Source organism: Hetaerina americana, unplaced genomic scaffold (genome assembly GCF_022747635.1).
Source record: "Hetaerina americana unplaced genomic scaffold, ioHetAmer1.1.p SCAF_2, whole genome shotgun sequence".
NCBI classification, from domain to species: domain Eukaryota; kingdom Metazoa; phylum Arthropoda; class Insecta; order Odonata; family Calopterygidae; genus Hetaerina; species Hetaerina americana.
The window spans coordinates 12,655,304-12,678,116 of NW_027286763.1; the positions used below are offsets into that span (position 1 = coordinate 12,655,304).

Here is a 22,813-nt window from a genome sequence, read left to right on the forward strand (position 1 = left end):
TTTGAGGAGGTTGACCCGAGACTTAAATTGAGGAAATCTAAACCTGTTATCAAAGAACGAGTTTCTTTGTATGAGATCCCCAAGATCAATCATTCTAGTATTCTTGCATATTCTCGTTAGTCAATTTTGAAGTAATGTTTATATATGTTCAAGGTTCGCATGATTAAATGTGATTGTTCTTCGCCATAAGTTTCAGTTATCTCCTCTCACAATATCACTGGCGATTTAGCTAATTGTAAATTGTTGAAATTATTAAAATATCAGGGATTGTCTTTCATGAAAAAGTCTGGGAAACACTAATGTAGAGCAAAGCGTGCCAAGGTTGCAAAATCTGATCTATTGAAAAGGGGAACGAGCTTGGGGCTATTGAGATGTGGGTAGGGAGAGAACTGTATATGATAATTCCTATGATGAAAGGGATTTTTGTGGGATTCATTCGAAGAAGTAGAAATGAGTGATTTGAGGAGACCTCGAAAGGCAGTCGTTTAGGCTGTGGTAGAAGGGAGAATGTCAAGTGGGCATGCGAGACCGAGGGTGAACGTGGGTTGGAGACGCCGTTGAGAGAGGAGGGAAGCTGGAGGAACCAAACGACATGAGTTCCATTAAAAGCAAAGGAGCTGTAATGTGGTCAAATCGAGGATACACCACGATGTACAATAGTTTCCAGTGGACATTGAAAACTCATGTCCAGTCTGAAAACCATGCCTGATGACGGCCCTGGAGGCTGCGGCCACCGAATTCCAGCCTCTTGGTCGGAGAAGGAAGCGCGGAGGGGAAACAGGATATGCCGTGCTCCCCTAGCCAGTCAGCGCCCCCACCCCACTCCATCCCGCCGACCACCCGCCCGTCCATCCTCCCAGCCAGCCGGCCGGCCGGCTCGTCCACCTGCGAAGGTAGGTCGCGCCGACGCTCGCAAGGGGGGGGGGTGGTGGAGGGGCGAGCGACCTGGCGGACCACCCTGGTGACCCACATTTTAGCTCCAGCCGCGCTCCTCGCGTCGCCGATCTCATCCACAAGTCGCCATGTGAACAAAAGTGATCTTCGGAGTCTTGAAAGAAAAAGAAGGTATGGCATGGACCGGCCACGAGGAATGAAAATATGGAATGTCCAAGCGTATGGAAAGAGAGAAAGCTCCTGGAGCAGCAGAGGGCGGGCAGCGGTGCTTCGGGTGGAGACTTCAACGCGCGACGCTCCGACGGTGATGCCTCTGCAACACTCCCAGCCATTTTGCGGATGGTGCCCGAGGTTTTTTCGGGTACCGGAGGCTTCCCTGTAATTATGAATGTTCGAGATCTAAGAGGGTTTGCACCGAGAGGGCTCCATGACCTCCTAACGCGCGGGGGGACGGCAGATCGGAGGCTTCCGGGTTCAAATCCGGGTGTCGTCTCTCTCTCTCGCCGCCTTTGGTAAAAAATGATCCGTAGGTGCGCGGATTTTTGGAACGAAGAGGCAGGGTCCGAGGTCCAGGCTATGTTTCCAGAATGTCCAGAATCTGTATGGGATTGCTGGAAGCCGCGAGGAAGTAAACGCGTCAGAAACACCTCAATTCGAAAGAGTGTGAGTTTATTTGTGAAGATATAAATTCGAAGTAAAGTACACATTATTATTAAATAATCTACCGGTTAAGGTTGGTTTTGGCTGGACACAACTATCAAGTAAATGTCTCCGTACAAAACACAACCCAACTTCCTACTCTACAACAAGCCCCTCTACCTTTCTGTGAACTTCCTTCCTCTGTTCATCCCGTCCAACATCCCTATTCTATTCCTACCCCATCCTCGTTTGCCTAACATTCTCCCCTCCATCACAGTCTTCAACATTCCACTGCCAATCAATACGCCCTTCATCCATTTTTTCCCGTTTTCATATGATTTCTCTCAACAATCCCCTCTCCTCGTCCACCATGCCTATCACTTCCTCATTTGTTTTCCTTTCCGTCCATTTCACCTTCTCCATACCCACATTTCAAAAGCCTCCAATCTACGTCTATCCTCCTGCTTCAGTGACCATGGTTCCGTGTCGCACAAAACTACGCTCCATATCAAAATTTTTTCAAGTCTTCTCTCAGTATCCATAGGGATGTTTAGAAAATACTCGTCACAACTACACATATGCAATGCGTATTCCTCGAGCATGTACTTCACGCATTCACGTTTCTCGTTGCAATTTTCAAACAAATCCAGCGAATCTTCTCTAAATCTTCTCCACTTCCTTGATTCAAGTTTATTCCTATGTATCCCAAAAGCAGGCGTCATTCTCTACTTACGAGAACTGAATGCAATTATCTAATCTGAGTGTTTTAAGGTTATTTATTTACTTGTAATGCCTTAGGAAAAACCATCAATGTTAACTATTAAGTAAATTTTGACTTACAGTGATGGCAACAGCATCGCTATTTTTGTACTTTATTTTATCAACTACGGTAGTTATCCAGCGAAACCGAAAACATCTCTTAGCTCAAAACGGCGGATTTTGTGCAGACTTCATGCAGTTCCTTTATCGTCAATGTGTGTATGCCTTCCTCATTGACTTGGAAATGTGAGTAGTATAATTTAAACTGATATTTCGGAATTTGCTGGATTCTAATTTATTTTCTCCCAAGTATTGCCCTCACTCTTCAGTAACAACTGCGCCAAAATTTCGGAGCGTGTTCGTATATCCCCGGTGCTGCCATCTGAAATGCCCCTGACCTCTAATGAACCTATGAACGATTGAGATGCTTCCTATACAATTAAATGAGTGGTAGAAAGTCAGTGAAGTCCTCCATATCATCCCGATCAAATTTCCCTTTTCTTCCCCTACAATGCGGCTAATAACCATTCCCCGCGGTAAATCTATGGCGCAATACTGCAGATGATTAACTTGACTGAATGTGTCTTCTTGTGGAATCCTACCCCCCTGGTTTACATTACCAGGACCACGGTACAGTATCTTCTTCCCGTCGGACCGTGAGTCTCAGGGTATACGTTCTAAGTCAGACATACGGGGCGATTGGTGTGGCGTGGGATATCTTCCAGCTCTGTGGAACTAATGACGATTCTTTGGAAGAGTATGTATAAGAACGCCGTTTCTTTTACTTGATGTTCTTGGCGTGTACTGCACAAAATTCTTGGTTACATGGTTTTCATCCCATCTCGAACTGAATTAAGGCAATTCTCTTGAATTTGTAGTTTTTGTTTCTCATAGTCGACTGCTTTTGCTGTTGCTTTAATTCAGCCACCAAACTCTTTCTTACTCTCGAAACAAATATATTAACTTTCGCGACCCCAATATCCCTTTTCGTTTCGTGCATATGCACCGTAATTGACAGACACCAAGCTGGCCAAATGAGCAGCTGGGGACCTAGAGCGCTTCTTGTACTCTGATGGAGTTCCTTGCTACTGAGTGGATTACAGAGGAATCACTTCCGAATCGATGTACGATTTTTTTATATAATGTGTGAAATGGCGGAGAGGAAATCATCACAAAGCCGATCTTCCGACCCCATTTTACTCGTAGGCAGCGCGGTATTTACCATTCGAAAACGTTTCGCCTGAGGCGGGGAACATTCCACGATAAAACCGTCATCTTCGGACCAGCCAACTTATCCCGGGCAAATAAATTAGAAAATTAAAGTAACTGCCTGCAGTTGAGAATTTTGTTGGGAAACTTGTCGACAGATTAAGAAAAAACTTACTCTCGCTCCCTCACCTGCTGTAACATGCTTTTGGTCATGTTACAAAAATGTTGCACACATCCGTTTTCCCTGGGATGTTGTCCAGGGTTCGGCGGCATAATTTTCTGAATAGAAGTGGAAATAATATTCAGATCACCGTGTATATCGTTAATGGTTCTCTCTTGTCGTCTCTATTTATAGTGTATGCTGAATTAATTATAATTGAGGAAATCATTGGTAAACATGTAAATGGCAAAGAAAAAACATAAGAAGGTATGTTTATGCTTGTGTACACACACACACACTATATATATATATATATATATATATATATATATATATATATATATATAATATGTATATATACATATATGTATGTATATATACATATATGTATGTATATATATATGTATGTATATATATATATGTATGTATATATATATGTATATATATATATGTATGTATATATGTATATGTATATATATGTATATATATATATATGTATATATGTAGTGTGTGTGTGTGTTGGTGTTTGCACACTCGTGATTGCTAACGGACACACATGCTATGCATAGGCAAGTATTGTGTACACGTGCTAGTTTGCTTATGCACGCACACATGATAGGATCCCCCATGACGGCGAACCTCAACGTGCGCGGAGTGCATCATCGGTCGGCGGCTCGGGCCATCTGCGCGCCCCCTCCCCCCCGGAACCCTCCCAAACCCCACTTCCACTCGCGCCGGAGGAGAGTCTGGGGTCGAGCGCCTCCCTCCTGCACCAATGACCCACTTCGTGATGATGACGATGGCGGCGTCTCCCCGCCCCCCGTTCGCTCGCTCTCGCCATTCACGGCCACGGGGCCGCCGCGGGCGGGCCGCGCTGGGGTGAGCCGGCGACCGAGTGACGGGAACGAGGCCAGTCGGATGGAGGGTGGTGCCGCTGATTCCTGGGGGGGGGCACAAGTGAGGGGCGGGTGGTTGGTGTATGGGGGGCAGCGGCATCCTGCCCCCATCGAATCCCCTGGGTTCATCTCTCTCTCTGGTGGGCGATTGGACGATCGAAGTGCGGTGTTTCCGGTAACCCGGGGAACACATGGTATTTGCCGGTTTCGGGAAAAATTCTGTGTAGGTGAAATATCGGGATGGAGCCTACCCCGTGCACTGTGTTGAACGTCGTGGTGAAATCCCCCAGGGTCCCCTTTTCTGAAACACCATGGAAATCGATGACTCCGCTTAAAGCAGGAATTATCGTGGACATCGAAATTTGTATTCCTATGTTTCCTGCTGTCTATGTAATTGAGATTGGTATAGCTAATGATCTCTAAGTATCCAGGATCGCCAGGAAGGATATTTCCGTTCGGGTTATGCCAATAATTTACTGATAACATCGTTCGGTCTACCAACTGGCCCGATTGGCTTAAAAGTTATATTTCTAGGTTTTTCGGTTCAACCTTTAAAATTTGCTACTTTTTGAAATTTTGCCTTGGTGTCATTGAATATGCGAAACTAATGGAAATCGTCGTTCTGCGGTATCACAAAGGTATCCGCCTAAAGTATAAAATTTGGATAAAATAAAATGTGATATCATCATGATTATGTTCATGATTTGTGTAAAAAGGATCGGAAAAGTTTCGGAAAAATGTATGTATTGATCAGATATTGCTACATTGCTTCAAAATTCTTCAAATCCCTTGAGCGTCGATACACTTTTGTCAGCGGTTTTTCCACGACTCGAAGGCTTCCCGGTAGGCAGATTCCGGTAGGTCCTCAAAGATACGCGTGCAAGCTTCTTTGATGGCACATGGGTCTCATGGTGGTGTACTTTGAGGGAGGATTTAACTTTTGGGAATGGAAAATAGTCTTCTAGTGCGAAGTCGGGACTGTAATGGGGTTGGGGAATCGTCGCGATGTCGCTGCAGAAGGTCTTCGCAAGCAGACACTCGACTCTTGTTTTTGGTCGTCCGTCAAGACCTTCGGGAGGACGAGTTTAGCGCTGATATTTCGCAACACCCAATTTTCAGTGATAATGGAACACACTGTCATCTTATCAATGACAATACGATCTGCGATCACACGCATACTAAACTGAGGGTCTGAATTCAGCACCTCGCGCACACGTCAGGAAAAAACCGATACTTCTTATATACGCTATGTGTTCCAGGAATTAGGAGAATATTTTATATCTAATTTCAATTCTACCATTGTTTCTACTGAGGACTGCTCTTCCATCAATGCAGAACAGTGGCTCCCGATCATCAATAAACGCTTTTTCAAAAAGAAAGAAGCCTGAGATGACACAACCCTCGGCCTTGGGCGTTCCGCGACTATGTCTTGAGTCTCTTCATCGCTGCCAAGGGCACCTCAGTATATTAGCTGGATGTTGCAATGGTGATTATATCACCTGAGTAACTTGGATATACTTCCTGGGAAACGTGCACTAAATCTGCTGCTTCAACGCTACGTTATGCGATGGCTATACTCCCCTTGTGTGCATATCCGAGCAATTAATTATCACGCACAGTTCGCTTGAACTGAGAAAATGAAAACAATTGTTATGGCTCGCTTGTAATCCATAAAATTCCTCTTTCGGAATTTTTGAAACTGATTCCCGTCTAAAAGGCTTACCTTATAAAAATTGTTTCGTATCCGGTGTGCATTGATAATTTTTATGAAAACATTTGTATATTATTCTCTAACCCCTGAATGAGTACAGGGTGGCCATCCATCCTGGAATACTCGAGTATATTGTGTTTTATTATTTAGCAGTCAACCGTTTAAGGTAGGTTTTGGATGGACACAGACTGAACAGTGCTACATTTCTAAGCTTCTCCTAACAGAAAAACAACTTGAAATCCAACATTAGAATCAATTCCGTACACATACTTCCTTCCTCTTCCTTAGTTTGCCTAACATTCTCTCCTCTATCACAGTCCTCAACATCTCATTGCCCATCAAATCGCTCTGCATCCATCATTTCGACTTCTCCCAGCAGTCCCCTCTCCTCCTCCACCTTACCCAGCACCTCCTCATTTGTTTTTCTTTCTGCCCAGTTCACCATTTCCATCCTTCTCTTCACCCACTTTTCAAAAGCGTCCAACTCTGCCAGTCACCCTGCTTCGATGGCTGTATCTCCGCGCCGTGCAAAACACCGCTCTATATCAAAGTTTGACTAGCTCTTTCCTAGCATCCTTATTCAACATCCCTATCATCAATTTTCTCCTCCTTTGAAAGTTTTTTTCCTACACTATTGTTCTTCTCTTGTCCCTACTACTTCGACCATCTTGGTCCGTAACACCGGCAAGAGAAAAATTCACACTCCTAACGGTAAGCTCTTCTGGTAGACACCCGTACCGTGTCACCATTTAAAATGCACCGGTGAGATCACTTAACATGTAAATCCATTGGAAGAAAACCCACGCGAGGGTAACTCATCTCATTTGAGGCATGATGCTTCTGATTCAAGGCGGGTCGTTACCGTGACCAAAAGGACTCCGTTCCGCGCACGACGTCACGTCGATGACTGCGAGGTGGGGAGACAGATCGGACGTCATGCATGGACTTGCTGGGGATGCGGAGTCTGCTGGATTTTTGATTTCGTTGCATGTAATTGTGGATATCGTCACCGATCGTTCAAATATTTATTTATCCATAAAAAAGGTTCAGCCTTCGCGCATATATACAAGTGTGCTGGAAGAATAAAATTCTCATGCATTTATTACTGGGAGTAAATATTTGCATCGCAAATGATCCAAGATATCTGCACTGTTTTCATCGCGGGGGCACAGCTTGTAAAGGCTTGTGGATAGAACATATACGGATGGGGAATACTTTCAACGTAAACTTTCAATTTAAGATAACGACTTACAGTGCATTGTACATGTGATCGGTATAAACCTGGTGTTGTTAGTATTTTAAACAATCGTCCGTTAATTTGTTTCAGGTAATTTTCGATTTTGAAACTGATAGCATGAAGTAGCAATTTATTTATTCTCAAAAGTCAATTAAGACTAGAGCAAAAATACGAACTGTAACTGTGCAAATTAAAAGCAGTCCTTAATAATGTTAACACGGGACGTATCCTTAGCTTAATCTTATTTATTTAGATTTCAGTTCTTTTGTTATGCAAGATTGGCATGGGAAAATGAACGAGCATATTTCCGTTATACGGCACAAACATTTATGATTATGTTTTTATCGCAGATTGCTGGTTTCTAAGCGAAAATAGTAATATTTTCAATCAAATGACTTAGCGCTTCGCAGTTTTGCAAAAAAGCTAGTCTGTGTGAAGGTTGGTGGAGCATTACAAATAATACGTTCAGTCAGCTATTATCATTAAAAGATCGACGTTTATTGTGAAATGGATTAAAAGTATTAATTCATGTACATGTCATATCACTTAACCGATAGGGGAGGAGAAAGGATTGATTCGATAATTACATAGAAATTAGGATGGTGGATGTAGAACATTTCAATTAGCGATTGGATGCTTTGGACTTCGATAAAAGGGGGACCTTTGGGCGGGCGAGGCGGGGTTGGAATGGTTAGGCATGTTGGACGGAATTTAGGAAGGGAAGAAATATGCGGAATCAAGAAAAGTCTTGTGCTGTTGAATGTCAGGTAGTGTTTTCTTTGGAGAGTCTGAGAGATGTACAGGGTTCGTCCGGAAAATAAGTGCACTGAGCTCAGGAAAAAAAAATTATTACACTTTTACATATCTTAAGCTAATATTCCTCAAAATAGGACCCTTGTGAGTCGATACACTTGTTCCAGCGGCGTTCCCATTCCTGGAACGCTCCCGCGAAGGCATCATCGGGAACCTCTCGAAGACACGTCGTCACGGCCTCTTTGACGGCGCCCAAAGTCCCGTATCGCGTTCCTTTCAAACTCCTCTTTATCTTCGGGAACAGAAAGAAGTCCGGTGGTGCCAAGTCCGGGCTGTAGGGCGGGTGCGGCAGCGTTGCCACGCCGTGCTTGGCCAAGAAGTCCGACACGACAAGCGCGGTGTTAGACGGCGCATTGTCGTGTTGCAGCCGCCAGATGTTTTTGATCGCTGGCCGGACGCGGGCGACTCGTTTTCGAAGCCTGTCGAGCACTTGGACGTAAAATGGAGCATTTACAGTTTGTCGTTCAGGTACAAATTCGTAGTGGACGACTCCCCTTTTGTCAAAAAAGACAATGAGCATCGCCTTGATCCGAGATTTGCTCATGCGAGCTTTCTTTTGACGGGGTGATGATGGGGTGTGCCACTCCGCACTTTGTCTCTTCGACTCCGGGTCGTACTCAAAGATCCACGTCTCGTCACCCGAAACAACGTTCTCTAAAAAATGTGGATTATTTTTGCAGTGATCCGCAAGTTGTGTCGCGATTTCCAAACGATTGAGTCTTTGATCATCACTGAGCACTTTCGGCACCAACTTTGCACAAATTTTTCGCATCTGTAATTGCTCCCTAATAATCTCGTGCACTATTGTTTTTGGCACATTACACTGCTCTGCTATCATCCGAACACTAAGACGACGATCTGAGTTCAGTACATCGCGAACTTTTCGCACATTTTCGTCGGTGAGTGTCGTTGATGGGCGTCCAGGCCGTGGTTCGTCGTCGACCTCTTCTCTGCCCTCCACGAACATCTTGTGCCACCGAAAGATCATGTTTCTGGACATGGCTGACTCCCCGTAAGCCTGGTTAATCATACCGACAGTTTCGGTAGACGATTTCCCAAGCTTTACCGCAAATTTGATGGAATAACGCTGCTCCAAAAACTTCGGCATCGCGTACCGTGACGTGGGTCGAGCGTGGAGGTTCGCGTTAACAGAGCTCCTCACTACACCACAGCTCAGAGCCGACTGCCTTTTTCAGCGTCGCTTGCCAACATACCCCCCTCCAATCGCAAATCGCAGCCCGTCAGAGCGGTGCTGGGCGCGCCTGGAGCGGCGGGAAAAAATCAGTACACTTATTTTCCGGACGAACCCTGTATATATATATATATATATATATATATATATATATATATATATATATACATATATATATATATATATATATATATATATATATATATATACATACATATATATACATATATATACATATATATACACATATATATACATATATATATATATATATATATATATATGTATATATATATATATGTATATATATATGTATGTTATTATTTTGTAATCTACCGGTTAAGGTAGGTTTTTGGATGGACACAACTACCAAACAAACATTTTATTACTCCTAACAAAAAACAAAATCAATCATCCTACTCTACATCAGGTCCCTCTTCATCTCCGAGTACTTTTTCCTCCCTTCATCCCGTCCATCATCCCTATCCTGTTCCTTCCCTTTCCTCTTTTGCCCAGCATTCTACCCTCTATCACAGTCTTCAACATCCCACTGCCGGTCAACACCCCCTTCATCCACTTTTCCTGCCTCCATAGGATTGCTCCCAACAAACCCCTCTCTTCGCCCACCATACCAAGTACTTCCTCATTTGTTTTATTCTCTGTCCATTTCACCTTCTCCATTCTTCTCCAGACCCACATTTCAAAAGCCTCCAATCTACGTCTATCCTCCTGCTTCAATGACCACGTTTCCGCACCGTACATAGCTACGCTCCATATCAAAGTTTTTACGAGTCTTTTCTTAACATCCTTACTCAAAGTCCCTGTCATCAACTCCCTTCTCCTTGTGAAAGCCTCTTTGCCTAGCGCAATTCTTCTCCTTACGTCCCTAAGGCTAAGCTAAACATTAAAATAGGAGGGCAAAAACTAGAGCAGGTAGAACAAGGGAATAAATTGCCGGTTATGGTTTCCTAGGAAGATCTGGTACCCGTACAATCATATAGCTTGGGTGGAGCTGCAGGTGCCCAGAGAGGCTTGCCCGGGAATCGAACCCAGGCCCTCCGGTCAGTAGTCCAACGCTCTAGCCACTGGACTACCGCGACCCACACCATTATGTATACATAAAAATGCTCGTACATTTGTACGTTTATCATTTATCATCTATATATATATATATATATATATATATATATATATATATATATATATATATATATATTTGCGCACTATTACTGACACATTTACAAGTGCACACGCCAGCAGACAGGATGGCCAGTTTTACGAGCCGAGGGCAGGAGGCTGCGCTGCTGCAACTGCTGAGATGATGAGGGCTTTGAGGAGGGCGTGCTCAATCACACGTAGGGGTGAGATAAGGAATGATGACATTCGAGGAACGGTCATGTTGGGCTTATTTCTGAAAAGGAAGAGGGAAGAAGGCTCGGATGTCTTGGACACGTTGAGCGGAAGGGGAGAGGGGGCGGGATGAGTAGGGAGGGGCCGGAGGAGGAGGGAAATGATATGCCCCCACTGAGTTAGAATCGCGCCACGCACTCACTTCGGCGATGCACGTACGTATATCTTGACGCCCGTCCCATCCAGAGGGGAGTCATCGTCGGCACACTTTCCCGACGTCGGTTCGGAATTCAAACGATGCAGCCCCCTCCGTGGTTGGAAAAATTAACCCCCCCCCACCAGTGGCCAAGGGGGAAGGGGGGGGGGTGGGAGGTAGTCGGCCTATTCATTCTGTCCATAATATGTGTGTGGCTGTCGGGGGGACGGGAGCGACTACGGCCGACCTCTCGAACACGCGCACAGACACAGCACAGAAGGGGCTTTTTATTTTTATTACACATATTCGGACGAAAAGCGTTCCGTTATGCACACATAATGGCGAGGACTTCGGGAATTCCATTGGAAACGTTCCCCTCTCCCTCGCCTCCTGTGATAGCGACTAGGAGGGTGGGAGAGCGCACCCAAGTGGGCGGCGGACATCTGTGGGGGGGAGGGGGGTTGGTGGCCCCCGACGAAAAGGCGATGATGATGCACGCCCTTCTTCTCCTGGAGAGGGGGAGGGGCTCGCGCACGGGCCGCTGAGGGGTGTCCCACGGTGCGCCTGCGCCTTTCCTTCCTCTGCGGTGACCCCCTGGCTAGGCGATTCCCCGGAAAGCAAAGCCGGAGTCTTCCCATCCGTGTTAGGTGGCCAGCCAGGTAGTTCCGCGACCGAGGCGAGAATTCTTCTTCTCTGGTGGCTGACTCCGGGGCGACGGAAATCTACGCATGAATTCACTTTTAAAAGGCCTCACTTATTGGTCTATCCTGGATCTCATCTACTGTTTATACGAAAAACACGTGTTTAATTAATTGACGAATGGAAATCACTGAATAAATTAACTTTTTCTGAACTAAACTGAAATTTTTCACGCTAAAAAATTTTATTATAGCATTTTGATGCCTGATGATGTCGCCTATGCGTCGAAATCGGTGGTAGTGTTAAAAAGTTTTGTGTGGAAAAATCATAATAAAGTTTTTTCTACCGCTAAAAAGCGATTTAGGTACAACTGTTTTCGGCATCATCAGGTTTCAAAATGTTATAGTAAAGTTTCTTATGTGAAAAAATACTAAGAGTATTTATTAAGTGATAGTGAATTTTCACAGAGTAGTCTCTCAAACCATCGAATTCGTCGAATTGTAATGTTTAGCCTTTGTATTTTCCCGTCTGCTCGAATGCAAATCTTAATTCTCTCATAGTTTTCCTTTGGTCGCCCTAATGACCGTTCCATCTTCCTGAATCTCTTCGAGACTTCCCGATGATATTCACCCACGCGGCATTCTCTCCGAGCCTTCCCCTCAAACCGTATACCATATTTGGCAAGCATGGTGCCCATTTCAAAAAATGTATTCATTTGCTCATTTCTTTCGTTGATTACACTCGGCAGTGAAATGATGATTCATTATGCCCTATCTTTTTTAACACCACTGTTTTCATTCTCCGTTGCATTAGAGAAACTGTACGGGTCTTCCCGTAGTTCTCATGGACTCTTTAACCGCCAATGCTTCCTCTGCGCGCGGAAGTGCGAGTACATACGAGCTATGTCCAATAAATACGCGAGCTGAGGCCATAAAAACTTTATTTAGCAAAATTAAGTCTGCATCAATTTTGTCCCCTTCAAAGTACTCTCCATTCGTTGCTATGCACATATTCCATCTTCTTTTCCACTGTTTAAAGCACCCTTGGAAGTCCTCGGCAGTTTGGCTTTTCAGTTTTCTCGTCGCTTATTGCTTTATTGTGTCCGCATCTTCCCATTGATGTCCCCTCATCACATTTTTGCATTCTGGGAATAGGAAAAAGTCGCTGGGGGCGAGATCTGGCGAATAAGGAGGATGAGTCATCAAGGATGAAGAAGCTGGAGAACAATTAATGCCGAATGTGCAGGTGCGTTGTTATGTTAAAGGATCCATCCATCATGTTCGGTTGAAATAGTGTCCACTGTTTATTTTCCCAAATTCAGTTCATCAACTATCATTCGGACAATTTTTCGACGATCGGTAAGGACAAGGGACCGCACACGATCAATGTTGCCGTCAACACAGGTGGTTGAAGGTCACCACCCCTGCCTTGCATCATCCGTGGCGTTATGTCGGCCATCTTTAAAACGCTTGATCCACTTGAAGACGGATGTTTTCTTCAGAGCATTATCACCGTAAACAGCTGTCAACGTTTCAGTATTTTCTTGATAACCTTTATCGCACTTCACCAAAAAACCTTTATGCTGATTCATTTCTCCGTAATTTCATCAATTTCCATTTTCGGCAAAGAGTAAAAACAAGGACAACAGAAACTAACATAACTGGCACCATACGCACGGCTCGACGATCCGCCAAGCACAGACGGCTCATTGGGTCTCAGGCTACAGACCGCTAGTGGGCGAGGCTATAGTCCGCGCCATGGCCGCCAGATTGCGCCAGTTCGCGCGTATATGTTTCCTATCCGTACTCCTTAATCTGTCGCATATCTATTGACACATTAAACAGCCATATTTGCATTACATATTCTTTTACTGTGTGTTTCCTCTGTTTACACGACCAAATCATACTCAAAATCGGCAAATGGCAAGTAGGTATTCCTCCCTTCATCCATGCATTTGGTGTAATAATTTATGAAAGTTAAATCTGTTATTCGTATTCCCTTGCCAGGCATAATACGGAATTGCGCTTGCCGTTGTCTCCGTCTTCATGCGAAGATTTTATTGCATTCACCCAGTCGTTTGGTAAGATCAAAGTTAGCGCACACAATTGAAAGGGCTCTGGTGCACAGTTTTTCTTTCCCCCGGCACACTCAAATTTCTGGCAATTAATCATCTGCGCCTGAATTTTGTATACGGTTTTAATTCTTTATGCTGTTTTTATGTATTTCACTTATAGCAGCTAAGATATGGAAAGTTTGCAGAGGAAGGGTGAAATTAGTACGCCGTGCGGCAAAGTTAAGTATTTATCGGGAAGTAAAAAAGGAAGATCTATGCTAACAGTTAGAGATAAGGCGGGTAAGATAATAGTTGACTCAGGAAAGATCCAAGAGAGATGGAAAGAATGTATAGAAGAACTGTATAGTAAAGAACTTAGACCAACAAAGTTAGACATAGAAAAGGAGCATGACGTAGAGGAAGATAGCTTAGGTCCAGGCATACTCGACGATGAGATAGAAAGGGCATTCAAGGAGATGAAACTATATAAGACCGTGGGTGTGGATAACATTCCTGCGGAACTGCTGAAACGATTAGGAAAATGTGGGAGGAAGAGGCTATATAGGCTGATTTGTAGTATCCATGAGGTAGGAATTTGGCCAGAAGACTTTGTGAGATTAGTTTTAGTTTCTATTCCGAAAAAGGTCAAGGCTACATCATGTGAGGACTACAGGACGATAATTTTGATATCCCATGCAGCTAAAGTTGTTCTCAGGATCATAAACAAAAGGATAGAGAGTAGGGCAAATGATTACCTAGGGGATGATCAGTTTGGGTTTAGGAAGGGGAGAAGTACTCGTGATGCCATTGCAGTAGTGAGATTATTAATCGAGAGGAATATAGAATACAACCAGGAGGTATTTGCCTGTTTCATAGATTTCGAAAAAGCGTTTGATAGAGTGAATTGGAAAAAACTAATGAGCGTATTTAAGGAAATAGGAACATATTGGAGGAAATGGAGGCTAATCCGCAACCTGTACATGTCTCAGACTGTTCAGGTGCGGGTGGGGAACGGGGAGTCCGGATGAGCAGTGTTAGGAAGGGGTGTAAGGCAGGGTTGCCCATTATCACCGTTGCTGTTAAACCTGTATGCAGAGGAAATGATTTCCTTTTCCTTGATTATTCCTCATATATTAAAAAGTGTTTCCTCGCTGCGTTCCTTTTCTGTATTCTCTGGATATTAACGACCTGTGGTTGCTTCCGAGCTCTCTTCGAGAATGGTTTCGTTCTTTTTTATTTGCTGCTGGTTTTCTTTTTGTGAACGGCGCGCACAGGATTTAGATTTATATAATTACTTATGCGGTATTGGTTAGAATGTGCAGAAGGACCACACTGAGCCGAAGTGGGTGCGCGACCTCTGTGAAGTAGACGACATAGCATAAGAAACTGCTCTTTTATGGCATTAACATTCCCAGAACATTCACTCAACTTGACGAATACACCAAGCTATAATTATTATAGAATATAATTCCACTGGTTTTAATTTCAGCGTGGGTTTGTATCAACTAACTTTCCGTTAGACTTACAAAATGTTAGTACTTGTCGCGATTGAGAATATTTTATCGCAGCTGGGATAAAGAGAGTAATAAAAAATACAAGATTAAGATTTGAGCAAGATGTCTTCCCTGATGCATGGAAGAATAAATTGGACATTGCATTTTGAATTTTCACATGTCGTGCAGTTTTATTTATGGATTCTCCAAACCTAAGTGTTTCTAATTAACTCCATGCAATTGAAATTTGTGATTTTATTATCGACAAATTACGTATTGTGAATGCAATTGAAGATGAAGCGGGATCTGAATTCAGTTTAGCATGCAGAAGAGAAATTTTTGTGAACTTGCTGTTAACATTTGACCCATGCGAGAATGGAATCTAAGAACGCACCATTTTGCCTGGCACCTTGGTGTGTCATTCCTGACTTTTAATGCCCCTATGTTGTGAGCCTGAACCAAACTATAGGTGAGGTCACTCTCATTCCGGTTAATGAATGTCAGCATTCTCTACCACTAGCATATTCATGTAAATGCTGTAAGTCTTCTTCCCTCGGCGTAATTGTCAAGCAACGTTCCTCGGACATCTTGGGTGTAGAAGTCCTCTAGTGAAGCGATATTTTAGTGAACTTAGCTTCTTAGTATACTTAGTTTCCGTGTTTGCCTTGGGGACGATAGTCCTTTCTGAAAGTACGTCAACACTTTCCTCGGAAGATATTTTGAAACTCAACAGGATATTAACGATGACATTTTTCCACTTAGTAGGTGAACTTGGTCATTTTCCGGGCTAAATTAATCAAATCAAAATGAAGAATACCCTAAAGTGAGGCATTAAGTGAACTACTTTTTAATCTGAATCAACGTTTTCATTTTCTTACCCAGATTGCATAGTTTGTCTCTCTTTTCCTTGTGCATTGTGTACCTCTCGTGAAATTGACAAAGAAGAAACCCGTTAAATAGAAAGAATCTTCAGAATTAGTTGAACTTTTTCAAACATATTGCGAGAATCCATCGAATTAAATATTGAAATATTATTCCCACCCTAGTGTCAGCCGTTTTAGGTTTGTCACCATAGGGTTGCCTTGTCATATTTTGTTCGGATTAAATTACTGGATGATTTCTTTCTCTTAAATGTTCTCGTGAATTAGATTTTTTTTAAACTTACATTTTGTTGGCACTTAAGTCGATTCGTGTAGCGAACTCACTCGGCGCCGAATTAAATTATTCTATTACTGCCAGCATTACATTATGAGGGCTCACAAGCGTCCAGGCCTTTGAGAAAACGACCCGTCTCTCTCCGCAGTTTTCCATTGGGACGATGTCAGCCCGGCTGCGTGCTCCACGGGGAGAGGGGTGGGGGTCACGCCCTAACAGGGTGCATGCATGCGCGGCCGTGTCGTTGATCGTTTGTGTGCGGAGGGTATCGCGAGGAACGCGGACGGGCCACCGCCTTCCCCGTGCTCTCTCCCCTCGGACGGCCGAGTGGTATTATTACGGAGGCTGGGACTGTTGACGCCGGGGGCTGGGAAAGCGTCCCCGAGGCATGATGGGGCCATCCAATCAATCAACCTTCCCATTCCAGGGCGAGGATCATGGCGCTCCTTCCGAGAGCAGTGCTCGCCTCCGGTTCATTCCTCATTTTGTGTTTTCACGATCGGAAAGAAATAATCAGCCCCCCTGGTTACGGTGGCGAGGGAGACCGCAAGGCGGGGAGGTCATGATCGATATTGCCTGGTTTAGGTAGAAGTCGGGTACGACGTATAGACCAATCGTCGACATGAGTCAAAGCCACCTGTTGTAAGTTCGGTCGAGTTTTTTCAAGTCGGCGTGATGATTTCCCTTCGATCTGGAGGGGAGGGCTCGGAATTCAAAATGCTACCAGAATGTCGAGCGTGTGTGTGAGAGAGAGGAGAACGAAATTTGATGGCGCGGAAAAATGCGGTTTGGCGTCACTTCCGGGGTGTGAGTGTCCCCGAGGAAGGTGTGTTCATTCCATACAACAAGAGCCCTCCTACCAGTGCCTCATCGGTCGGGGGTGTAAGGGCTCACATGTTCACCAAGGCTTAACGGGTACTCGAGCATTGAAGTCTCCAAAATCACATAAAATTGAAAATGCATGCACTAATTGCTGCTTATGGCATATGCGTTGATGTATTCAAAGAAGTACGCGAAGACAGTCGTTTTAGCGGAGTCATCCGCTGCCGTGCACATCAGCGAAATACAAATATATTTCGCAGATTGTTGTAGAAATGATAACACATTTTCTCTAGATATTGATATATTACACGAACGGTTTTAATGCCCTGCATCATCTTCAGATCAAACCTCTAGTTCATCGAAACTGGTCCTGTAATAAATTTGTTGTCATTTGTTCATTATTATGTTCGGAATCCACCACATCTTGCCTGAATCTACGCAATTTGTTATAAATCATTCGTCTGTGGCGGGAATTCGAAGAAATCGATGGATCCGGGTCCCAGCCAAGACGAATAATTTCTTCAACCTGTTAAGTTTCTGAATTTTAAATATTAATGAGCCCTATTGACCTCTGCTGTGCTCCATTTAAAGTAACGCGTAAAAGTTATGAATATCCGAATAAATGTGTGGGGACCCGTGAAATTCTTAGTGACTCGATGTGATCTTTTCGGGGGTAGGCTTTGACGATGTGCTCCTTGGGTGGTGAGTTTTCTCATATTGGAAGTGCCTCGACACTACATTTTTTTTAAATACCGGTACACCGTTTTAATTTAGTGTGTGAAAACACGTTGCGGTCATTTAGCTGTGCGGTCACTCTTTAAAGCCGTGCTCAATGGACTTACTAACGTGTAGGCCCGCAGTTCAACCCACGGAGACCATATTCTAAGCAGCTTCCTTATTCTGAGTAGTGCTTCCTGGATCAAACGATCGCTTTCGCATATTTTCGACCCATTCGAGTGAAACCGCGACGGTTGGCGGTCTGCCCATTCGGGCGTGCGGCCCACGCGTCGCAATGACAGGCGCCATCCTTAGCGCGCAACTCGAAGCAGATAACCGATTACGAGGGATTAGCAAGAGAAGGGGTGACACTTCTCATGAGGGATGCCTGAAGGGACTCAATGCGGAGATATTTTCTATTATACTGCATTCAATAATTCACGCAATACCTCCTCAGACTTCAAAATATGCCGCAGTTAGTTATCGCATTCTTCCTTGATTTTCCTTGTGTTTTCAAACATTGAAATTAACCATACCAGCGTTTCTCGTGAAAGTTGGTTACAAATGCAGAAACATAAGCACCCCTCGTTGACATACGAGCGAGTATCGTTAAGTAGGAATTGTTGCTAAAATATAATTAAGTTGTAAACTTAATTGTTCTTTGTTATTCTTATGGCATCTCCAATTATCACCATCCAGAAGACATTTCTCTCTTGCCCTCTCGAAGGCCGTCATTTTAGAATCCAGCAGTTTGCATCGAAAACCAAAGCCCCACTTCTTGAATTACGTCGTTTGTGTTCTCATATCTCCGAACCCGCTTGAATTTTTGAGTTCTGGGAATAAGAAAGAGTCGCTTAGGATCAGATCGGCAGAACAAGACAGATGTGGTAAAATTTCAAAGCCACATCGCTTTGATTGCCGGTCGAGCTGTAATCGCGATTGCAGGTCGCGCCTTGTTAGCTTCTGGAAAGAAGTCAGTAGTCATGTAACTCAGTGTGCTGACACCTTTGACATGTGCAGTTCTTCGTTCATTATTTTCCACACACTGCCGCTACTAATATCAGTCTCATTTACGACCATTTGGATGGTTGCCATTCGGTCTAATAGGATAAAGTCCTCCCGTTTCTTCACCGTGACATCATCGTCAATGCTACCAACTTAAGAATTCCGTGTGTGTCCGTGTTCAGTGTCCGCTGTTTGCTCTTACAATTATCGCATTCTGAGCTGTGTATCACCACCAGCGTTACTCTTTTTGGATTTTCTATCAGGCTTTTGATGATTCTCGGAAGTTACATGTGGCTCATTGCCCCTTTTGACAAATGACACTCCCACCTTCTGCGTGGTCTCAAGCAAAGTTAGTGCACCGGTAACTTCCAAAGGAACGCCTTTCCCCAGAGGAAGGTGCTTTGGCCACCGAGAATTTGGAATACGTGTGAGTTTTTGCTGTGCGTTTCCATGTGTTTTCGTGGGCTAATGGATGTGAATCTATGAGACTCACGGAATAAATATAAATGCATGTGTGACTTAGGAGTGAATCAGTGGTTGATCGTTGGCCATTTCATACTTACCTTGTCCGCTAGTATGTTTTAAATAACCATTGTGCCGGCATTGCTACAGTAATAACATTTTTTGTGTTGCGTATTCTTTTCTCAATATGGCTAATTTCAGTTTTAATTCTTGTTATGTCATTGAAGTTAGTGTGTGTATTGTTTATCCAGCATCAATGATTTCTTACTCGGAAATCTAATCCTCCATCTCTCTATCTGTTGCAGGAATGTTCTCCAGCGTGCCATTGCACAGAATCTGCCTGTGCGGAAGATGAAGGTCCTGTTCAAGAAGTTCTTATCCCTCGAGGAGACCCACGGCACTCCCGAGGGTGCGGCCCGCGTGCGCCAGCTGGCTCTTGAGTACGTGGAGAAGGGAGCAGCAGGAAGCAGTGCCTGAGGGGGCACGAGCGATCCCCTGCTATTGACGCCATTGTGTGGGACATTCGATTCTCAACCAATTTTCCCTCCTCTACGAACCGGAGGGAATGTTCATTTTATAAGAAATAAAATAAATCTATGCCCTAGGGGACGCGTTTAAAAACATCGTCATTATTTATACCCTTATTTCCATTATGAGCGGTTGGAAGTTTTCAGGACGCGGACCAGTCCGTTGCCAACCGGGGTGCGGGGCGACACACCACTCTAGACGGCGGTGCGGCAGGTTGGTGACTGGTGGTCCACAAGCACTGCACTCCCGGGTGGGGGGGGGGGGAAGAGGGTTGGTCGGCGATGTCTCCTCATCCGTCCAGATGAGGAAGTCCTCTCGCTGCCTTTTCCTTTCTGCCGAGTTTTCAGGCCTTTGGCCTGGCTTCTCGTGACGGTGGAAGGTGCGTCCACATCATTTATAAATGTATATCCAGGCTTTATTATTATCGATCTCGGCACTTAGTTTTCCCATCCAATCTCTATGTAATAGAACAATTCGATCTCAATGTTTACCGACTCATCTCTCTAGAATAAAAGTTAATAATGAAGAGCTTCTGCCGTTGCAGTAATTGCATCCCTATGTATCTCTCAATCAAACTGATTGAGAGATACATAGGATACAATTGGGATGTATGCATGGTTTATCCCAAAAGCAATAGGAGTGAGTCGATTGAAAAATATTATTACCAGCATTGATGCATTCACTCAGAAGTCTTTGAAGTAACACCCTTGTGCGTCCACACAGCTGTCAGCGGGTTTTCCATACCTCGTACGCCTTCTGGAAGTCGGCGCCCGGAATGCTGCTAAGCGTCACGGCCTGTTGTAGCGCTTCCAGCGAGCCAGAGTGACGTCATTTGAGGCGGGGGAAGAGGGAGATGTTTGGTGGGGCGACGTCGAAAGTTTGAATCCCCACTCACATGATCGAGAAGCTCTTGGCAGATCCGCGTGCGAGTTTCCTTTTGTTCGTCCGAGAGCACTCGCTGCAACAACTTCTCACACACCTTTCTCATGTCCATGTTTCAGGTCATAAGTCGATGTACATCGCTTTTATGGATGCCAAGTTCATCATAAACTATGCGAACACTTAATCTACGATCCCTGTCCAACAAAGCCTTCACTCCTGCAAGGTTTTCATCACTTTTTGAGGTCGAAGGGCGTCCTGAACGTTCGGCGTCTTCGACATCTTCTCGAAACAACTTGTGCCCCTCAAAAACACCCAACCTACCCATGGTGTTATCACCATAAGCTGAATTGAGCATGTCATGACTCTCTTTCCCGGTTTTGCCCAGCTTAACGTAAAATTTGATTGCGGAGCTCAGTTCCAAATACCGGTTCATGACTGAAAGTAACGAGATCACGCTATAAAAGTTTCGCAAATGATCGATCCTCACCCCGCAAAGGCTGAGAGCCAACTGTAACAGACCTCCAGTCTTTCCTCAGACCCCGCCCCCGAACCCATCCAGAGAAACCGCCACCCTTCCGTCCGTCTATCCGGAAAAAAATAAGTCCTACTACTTTTGGGACAGACCTTGTGTGTCTGATTTATTGATTTCGGAAAGGCGCATGCTAGAGAAAATATTATTAGAATACTTACGTTTAACTAACGTTTGAAAACCATTGACGAAATTTTAAAATATGATGGTAATTGACAACGGTGGGAAATAGACAAATATTTGTGACTGGTGTCTCAGTTAGTGCAAAATATCAGAATGAAGATGTCGGTGGTAGAGGGCAGGGCGCCGGTTGTGATATTTAGGCGGGCAACGCGCTTACCTGCTATCGTAAAGTTGAGTGAGTCCCGCCCGTGGAATTGGCGTTGCGTAATCTCCAATGGTTCAGCACTTAGGGTCATTCTGTAAGCGGGGTATCTCGGGGGTGCGTCGACGAAAAGTCATTCACTCGCTATCGCCGACAGCGACTACAGTAAGCAACCGTAAGGTTTCTCCAGACGACGTTGGCGATGCGTACGAGTCTCTTGGTCATGGTAAATACGATTTACGGTTGGTGTACATTAGCCAACGGAGTATAAGTAGATGATGATATACGAAAAACTAACAAAAATATTATTTCCAATGATGGACGAGGACTATAAATTTTTGCTACTTAATGCTATATCAAAGGATTATGTTCAATGGCGCTAAAAATTAGTCAAAAATCTATTGAAATATTCTTCAAGATCCAGTAAAATGTTGGTATTGACAAACCTTTATTTTTCCACAAACTGCTCGTTCCTTTTTCCGCTATCGTTAATGAACGGGAATTATTGCTAAGCGTTTGGGAAAATACGCCATTGGCTAACCAAACAATTTTTGTCTGGAACACATGTCAATGTGTGACGGAATTACAGGTATGACGTCATAGTGGTGACGTTCACTATGGTAAAACTTACCAGCGTCAATGCTGCCCACTAGCTGCTGTTTTGTGGCAGAAGAGGCGAGCGGGAAAATTAGAAAATGGCGCCCATTGAAACGATATACTCGTAGTGAAAAGAATCGAAAAGAAAGGAACGAAAAACGGAAGGGTAACAGAAGCCAAAATAAACAAGGGAGTTCGACAAGGATGCAACCTTTCGCTAGCACTATCCAATGTACGTGTATATCTAGTAAAGGCAATAAAGGAAGCACAAGAATTTGGCATCAAAGGAGTCAAGGTGAATGGCGAAGAAATTAACATGCTGCGGTTCGCAGACGACATCGCAGTAGTGGCTGAGACGCGAGAGGACCTGAAAGCAAACCTGAATACTATAGACCAAGGAAAGGGGGAATATAATATGAGCGTCAACAAGAACAAAACTAAAATCCTTGTGTGTGGAAGAGAGAAGCTGAATGCAGATATCAAATTTTGAGGAGTGAAACTAGAGCAAGTGGAATCCTTCATCTACTTGGGACAGCAGAAGAATAACATG

The 22,813-nt window shown here is 44.2% G+C and overlaps 1 protein-coding gene across 1 annotated transcript in view; it reads left to right on the forward strand.

Annotated features, from left to right (window-relative positions):
• The window catches only part of Rrp5 (Ribosomal RNA Processing 5), a 96,263-nt gene extending 76,254 nt beyond the window's left edge, over positions 1-20,009 (forward strand). Inside the window, exon 22 of the mRNA XM_071585385.1 lies at positions 19,708-20,009. Within this exon, the coding sequence (XP_071441486.1) occupies positions 19,708-19,879 (172 nt within the window). The 3' untranslated portion in view covers positions 19,880-20,009. The remainder of the gene's footprint in view (positions 1-19,707) is intronic.
• The last annotated feature ends 2,804 nt before the right edge of the window (positions 20,010-22,813 follow it).